The 7,304-nt window shown below is 52.5% G+C and overlaps 1 protein-coding gene across 1 annotated transcript in view; it reads left to right on the top strand.

The window, feature by feature from the left end:
- LOC119106164 (CD109 antigen) overlaps positions 1-7,304 on the top strand; it is a gene marked incomplete at its 5' end in the record, with an annotated part of 31,767 nt that continues 24,463 nt past the window's right edge. Inside the window, 10 exon segments of the mRNA XM_037229773.1 lie at positions 1-141; positions 446-633; positions 899-1,059; positions 2,399-2,503; positions 2,954-3,073; positions 3,964-4,082; positions 4,248-4,396; positions 5,072-5,153; positions 6,161-6,292; positions 6,999-7,167. Of these exon segments, the coding sequence (XP_037085668.1) occupies positions 1-141; positions 446-633; positions 899-1,059; positions 2,399-2,503; positions 2,954-3,073; positions 3,964-4,082; positions 4,248-4,396; positions 5,072-5,153; positions 6,161-6,292; positions 6,999-7,167 (1,366 nt within the window).

The raw sequence follows: 7,304 nt of genomic DNA, 5'->3' as shown, positions 1-7,304 counted from the left end.
CCCACCATGAAGACGCTCTCGCTGCCCGTGTCCGCCGAAATGGCTCCCAGCTTCCGCATCCTGGTGTACCACGTGACCGACGACGGCGAGGTGGTCACCGACTCCATCCAGGTGCCCGTGGAGGGCATCAACCGTGGACGGGTGAGTGGGCGCCGAGTCACCAACTCGCTGTTGGGTGAGTCGGTGAGAGTGAGAGTGAGAGTGAGCGGCGTTGGCCATCGGCCGTCTCCATGGCAAACGTGGGCCGCATCCACCGGACGAGTCGGCAATGTTTTTTTTGTGTATATATATATATATATATATATATATATATATATATATATATATATATATATATATATATGCATATCAATGTGGGAGATGGTTAGACAAATGGCTCGGACAGTTGCAGGTTCGAAACCTAGCTGAAGCGTCACAAACGGAGTGACGTCGCGTTGCTCCGCAGACGAAAGTGGTGCTGAACCAGCACAAGGACCACTCGAAGAACACGCTGGAACTGGGCATGTGGAGCACCCCGGGCGCCACCTTCTGCACCAGCTCCGGCCGGGCGTACCTCTACAGCGTGCAGGCCGGGCACGACCTCACGCGCACCTCGGTCCTCTCGGCACTGCACTCGTTCGAGAACACCACCAGGTGCGGGCTGACGCGATGGCGCCCAGAGCTCGCACAACCCGTGCGCTGCGAGCAGTTACCCGAAGCAGACTCCGCCATTCTCCGTCAAAGGAGAGGATTCTTTGTTGGCGGCTTTGGTGCCAGTGATTTATATCGCGGACGTGGCCCGAGGTGCCCGGATGTGCGTTCTTGCTCTACGGTGACTGAAATGGCGGGAAATTTCTTCGTTGCGGTAAACATTTCGTGTTACGTGGAAAATAATATGACGACACTGCGTTTTTTGCAGACCCATTCACAGCGCCAACTGGCGCTGGCGAGATGGTAGCCAGCCGATGAGGTCCGAGCACTACATCACGCAAAACTACGGCATCGACGCCAACACCACCTTCGACCTGGCCGGCCTCGTGGTCTTCACGGACGCTATAGTCGAGTCTGTCCCTGGGTCAGGTGAGGTCAGGGTCACGGGAGTACGTCACCAGCCGCTGTCAGCATCTCTGACGCCAGTTTTTCACCAGCCGCTGTCAGCATCTGTGACGCCAGTTTCTTAGTTTCGGGATTTTACTCAGGTTCACGTAATTTCAGGGTTTTCGATTTCCGTATGGGGGCGTGAGGGTTTCCGAACGGTAGTGTAAAGGTGAATGTTTTGAATATTTGCCGCAACGCTTGCCGGTCCCTATCCCGATTACCATTTTCTACCTGTACTTTTTCCCTTAATTTTGCAACCTAGCCCCGCTCCCATCCAAAGGCATAAAATGATGACAGGTTCGTCTCATCGCTTCATCAGCGTCGCTTTCTTTCCTTTTTTAAAACATTATTTTGAACTTTTCTCCAAGGTTTTCTGTCCGTTTTTGGTGCATAGCTGGTAGCTCTAAGTGACATATCCCGAGGGATTTGAGATTTTTAACTAATGATGTTCTTTGACGCATCCAACCTCGTTTTAAATCAACCAGTAACTTTCAGGTCATATCAAGTTCCCCGTCCTTTAATTCCGTGTCTGATTTTCAAGGGTGACCTTGAGAGGATCTTTGCACGGACACTAGTTTTTTTATTGTTAATGTCGTGATGCTTGAAATTATTTGCATGGACACTAGCGCTTTTGCTTATGAATGTTCCCCGCTTTTTGAGCCAGACTTTGACCTTGAAAGGTAACCTTGAGAAGTCAGGACTTCTTGTTGGACGCCACTTCGTGCGCTAGCAATTGCCTTGATGCTCACAAGCCCGAAAGTGGGCAGCAATTTTCAGACGATACGGAGCTCCACATCCTTTGAACTGAATTTGACTTGGAAGGTTGACCTTGATAAGTCAGGGCTTCTTGACGGACGCTAGTTTTTTGCTGATGAATATTCTGAGGCCTAGTAATTTGTAATCAGCGGCAACTTTTGGGTCATATGAAGTTCCCGCACAGTAAGCCTGAAATTGACCTTGAAAAATGACCTTGATAGGTCAGGCCTTCTTGACGGACGGTAGTCCATGCGCTTGCGATTGTTCTGATCCTCACAAATCCGAAATCAGCCGTTAAGTTTTTGGGATATGCAGTTTTTCGTCCCTTTGCGTTGAAGGTCACATGACAGTGTAAAGTGTACATGCCATTCGATGCTCTATGGCCATAACTGACCATCCGCCTCGTTGTCATCGAAACCGCAACTCGTCGCTAAACAAATCGCTGAAGAAATCGCCAGCTTCACAGATATGCAGAGGAACCGCGCCGCTGTAGTCACTACGCGACCCGACTCGCTGTGTTCCAGTCTGCTTGCTGTGTGTTAGGCGAGCCCTTCCCTACCGGCAGATTGTGTGGAGGGCGAGCTGCGCTGTGTGACCCGCGGCTGCTTCAACGCCACGCTCCTGTGTAACGGCATCGATGACTGCCCAGACCGTTCCGACGAGATGGGCTGTGAGTACTGAACACAAACGGTACAACAGAGCTCGACCCCCATTAACCTGTTCTTTGAGATGCACCATTTCCTGTCTCTTGAACGTACATTTTATGCATATGTGGTCACGAGCTAGATAATGTGCTGGTGATGATATGATTTTGTTCCTCCTTCAGTTGTTTGGTTAGTTAGCTACTTCCTAGTGGATCTTGCACCTGTATTTCATAAGCAGTATCTGATCATTGATACCTTTGGATGTGAATGCTGTTTTAGCTAAAAAAAAGCCTCATACCTGAACACGAGAACCTAGCTCGTTGGCGTTTGCCTCATCTCGTGAGATACTGAGCTACACTGCTGTTACCCTGTGACGAAACAGCCTCTCCCATGATAGTGGCGTTTTGCCTGGTTTACTGACAGCCGATGCTTGTTCGCCTCGCTCTGTCTTACGCCGCCCGCTGCCGCGTCTGCAGGCCACGTGGAGCTGGGCGACGACGAGCAGGAGCGACGCTTCCGGCTGGACCGTCGCTCCGTCTACAACGAGTTCTTCGACCCCGAGGACGGCGACTGGGCCTGGGTGCGCCAGGAGATCGGTGAGCGCCTGCTGAGCCGGCCCCGGCTACGCTCCTTTCTCATCCTGTTACCAGCCCGCCACCGCCATCGAGGGACTTCCAATTATTTTGAGTCTGTCGTTTGTGAGTCCGCTGGGGCTCTTTGTGTATCAGACTAGCTACACAGTCGCAATTAATGCTGTGACGACCTTTTAAGTCCTTCCCGTCAGGGTAGCAGCAAGGGTTCTCGTAACTCTCGCCCTGACAGGGGGAGGGGGATCGCTTTATAAGACGGCTTATTAGACCTGCCCATAGGGTTTTCTGAGGATACTTCCCCAGCATGTCGTAAAATCGCACACCAAATTTTTAGTGCCCGGTGGGGCATTCATTAGCCAATGGTCTCGTACATGTGTGAGCTTGCAAAGCTGAAAAAGATCGATTTGGGGCAAAGTTTGACCTTTAACTTGGCGTATTGTGGTCAATTATTGACCAAGTCTCATACAGTTTATTGCCAATCGCAAGATCTCGTTGAGACCAACCCATCGTTTTCTGCTAAGCTCTATCTTCTTAGTTTGGAGACGGCACGGGATCGCATCGACTCCCGTTATGAAAAGCGGCGGATCAGGGCGAAATGGGCGAATTAGGGGAGGCGGGGCGGAGGTCAGTAAACATTCGTCTTTAGGACGCTAAAGGAGCCGTGTATGATACTGAAATAAGAAAATGTGGTCCTGAGGGATCCCCTTTGGCTGCGCTCCCACTGCCAGTGATCGACCACTGACTTTTGTGATTCGTCACTGACCCCGCGACCGGTCAGCATCGCATGTTTGTCACTGACCCCATGGGCAGATACTGACCCCATGACCCGGCACTGACCCCATGACCCGGCACTGAGCCCGTGGCCCGTCACTGACGCCACGACTGGTCACTACCAGGGTACCAGGGCGGCGAGCAGCTGGTGCTGGAAGTGCCCGAGACCAACGACGACTGGTACATCAACGGCTTCAGCATCAGCCAGAAGGACGGCTTCGGGCTGATCGAGACGCCACTACACGTGAGGAGACTGGTGCCTCGGACGGGAGGGATCGCGGACGTGGTGCAGCTGGTGATATCTGACAGTTTACTCCCATGTCACCACGTCTAGCTGGTGACGCGACCGAGTCATTGCCAAACGCCCTCCGCGTCACGTGCCGTGTTCTAAACCGCAGCGACGTTGCAGTATGTCAGCAACCGGCCGTTCTACATGACCATGGAGCTGGTGGAGAACATCAGGCGTGGCGAGACGATCTCGGCGCGCCTCATGCTGGCCAACAACCAAGAGATCGAGGTGCTGGCGCTGGTCGTCCTCGTCGACAGCGACGACTACCAGTGAGTGAACCTACATGGCGCTGACAAATCTTCCCTCCAGTCTCTAATAAGCACTAGATTATGGATGGAACGATAGTAGAGAGCACCGTATCTCAGGATTTCGACAGATCTGACTTTAGACATCACTGGCCCATGTCCGCCATGTTACAGGTATCAAAATTTTCATACTAGCCACAGTTGTGTCTCGGTTTTCATGCTACGGTCGGCGTGATGATTTGGAACAGCCGAAACCAATAGCTATAACGCTCCTTGCAGCGATGATCGAAACGTTACCATTGCTGACGCTTGCAGGAGCTCCGACCATTAGCATTACAAGGTCTCTCGTAGGCTATTGCCGAAAAGTCAGTGGGTTTAGAGTTTGCCCTGTTTGCCGGATTGGAGAATGATATGCGTATCAGCAGTTGAAAGGCGTGCTGCTAGTGAATTATTTGTCCCAATGCAAGTTACATCTCACATTGCACGTTCCCTCCTACTTCCATTTGAGGAACATTCTGTCAAGCTATGCTCAAGGGAATTTCGCAGGCACAACACGAGAGAATTAATTGAACAGCACTATCTAATGACTGCATTGAAGGGGCAGTTCTCGCAACAGGCATGCAAAAGAAGTGCGGGGAGCAAATCAGTAGCTAAAAGCTATCGGGATCCAGAGTACATGGGCTGTTTGACCGTTCCCAGGTTTGTGCACGTGGAGCTGGACGGTGTGATCTCGCACCGGAATGTGCGCACATCCAGCGGGGATCACCAGCACCTGGTGCCGGTCAGTACATCACCAGCCCGTACCGCTGACGCATGGTCGCGTGCGCGCCGTCCTTTGCACGTCGGTCGTGCGCGGACTGCGCCGGAGTTGGTGTGGCGACTCGAATCCCGCGTCCGGTACACATGGCTAAAACAAGAGGCTCAGTACAGTTTTGTTTTGTTTGAAGCGTTTCTGATGTGTCGCATGTCGCGCTAAGCCGACGTGGTCTCTTTCACTGCAGTGAAAGTTCTCACGCCCCCTGATAACGCTCATGCATGCCCTTTGGTAAATTAGCTAAGGTAATGGGAAACTGAAGCTCCACGGCCGTCCATGAGACGTAGCGTAAAGTAGGCGTTGCCGGTAATGAATCAACCGCTTTGCTGGCGTTCTGCAGTGGAGCTACCATGTAAAGCTCACCAGCCGCTCTGGAGCTAAGCTCATATTACCGTTTTATATCAGATTTGCTTCAGTTCGTTGCCATAGGACTCAGCCGATGTGTAATCAGGGACATACTACGGCAGGAGTTGGTTGCAGAGCTGTGCTAAAACACAGCGCCTTCACAAACCTGCTCCGTAAAATAGCTTTGCCCCTTGGCGAGACTCACCTTCTCTTTCATCTGAACATATGACGGAAAGCAAGTATCGAGGCGGCACCGACTGCTGCATTGGACCAGACGCTGACCTGTGACCCCCTGCTGACCTGTTACCGAGCGCTGACCTGGGACCCCATACTGACCTGTTACCGAGCGCTGACCTGTGACCCCCTACTGACCTGTTACCGAGCGCTGACCTGTGACCTCCTACTGACCTGTTGCCGAGCGCTGACCTGTGACCTCCTACTGACCTGTTGCCGAGCGCTGACCTGTGACCTCCTACTGACCTGTTACCGAGCGCAGACCTGTGACCCCCTACTGACCTGTTGCCGAGCGCTGACCTGTGACCTCCTACTCACCTGTTGCCGAGCGTAGACCTGTGCCCGCCGGCTGACCCGTAGTCCTCGTTGACCCTTGACCGGCTGATGGTGTACAGATTCCGGCCGGCGAAAGTGTGGAGGTGACGATCCCGATCAAACCGATGGTCGAGGCCGGCTCCTTCGACGTCACCATCAAGTGCATCACCCAGTTCGGACTGGACGTGGAGGAGGCGACCGTCGAGGTTTCGGTACGTCAGCAGGTGGCGCTAGCCACTACGCACCTAATACTATCTATCGGATATGAGTGTCTGATGATAATGAGTTATCAGGAAGTGAATAGTCACTGGCTTAAAATGCAAGCGTCTTGAGTGAGCGATATTTATTCTTCACGGAAGCTGTCGGGAGTTGAGGAGCTGGTCTTAGCAAAGAAAAAAGTCCATTATTGTTTGGAACTGGCGTCAAGTAGATCAAGACGTTTAGTTTTCGTCGAATGTCCTCTAAAATATTCCACACCATTCACAAATGTCTTTGGGTTTTGGATCAACGAAAAAAAGAATAACAAGTGTTCTCTCCTTTGTGCCTCATCAGCATCGGCTGGTCCTTTCAGAGTGTAATAACGTTCTGATTGTACTGTGGGTTAGAACCGGACATTTGACAGCTGCGATTGCTCAGGAAGGATTGCATCCTCATACGTTAATATGCACGTCGTTTTAAACCCGTCCTATGTTTTATTGTGTCCCATCATCCACTACCAGGGTTAGCAGACGGTACAGGCCATAAGGCCTGAGTACGTCTGTACGTTAAAGTCGGGCGTCGTCTGTATGGCCATCAGCCAGAGGGGGTCGGCATCGGGTCTGCACATTAATGTCCGGCGTCGTCTATCTGACCATCAGCCGGAGGGGGTCGGCATCGGGTCTGTGCGTTAATGTCCGGCGTTGTCTATCTGGCCATCAGCCGGAGGGAGTCGGCATCGGGAAGCACACGTCCTTCCTGCTTGACCTGAAGAACCGGGCGGTGGACCACAAGTTCCTCAACATCCTCACGGAAGAGTCGCCGGAGGTGCCGTACGCCACCTGGCGTCGCTTCGTCTACGGCAGTCCGCAGGGTTCCGTCACCGTTTCAGGTCAGCCACCCGGTCTCGCTCGCCGCAGGTCACAGGCACGAGCACAAGTTGCGGCCGTCAGAGACCGGGACGTTTGTTAGGGCTGATCGTCGGCCGCAAATCACTGATCATTATTGAATGAAGTGTTCTGACCAACG

The sequence above is a fragment of the Pollicipes pollicipes genome, unplaced genomic scaffold, assembly GCF_011947565.3.
Source record: "Pollicipes pollicipes isolate AB1234 unplaced genomic scaffold, Ppol_2.1 Scaffold_6138;HRSCAF=7277_pilon_pilon_pilon, whole genome shotgun sequence".
In the NCBI taxonomy this organism is placed as follows: Eukaryota; Metazoa; Arthropoda; class Thecostraca; order Pollicipedomorpha; family Pollicipedidae; genus Pollicipes; species Pollicipes pollicipes.
Note: the sequence above shows the minus strand (reverse complement) of the source record. Positions and strands in the feature narration are given on the sequence as shown.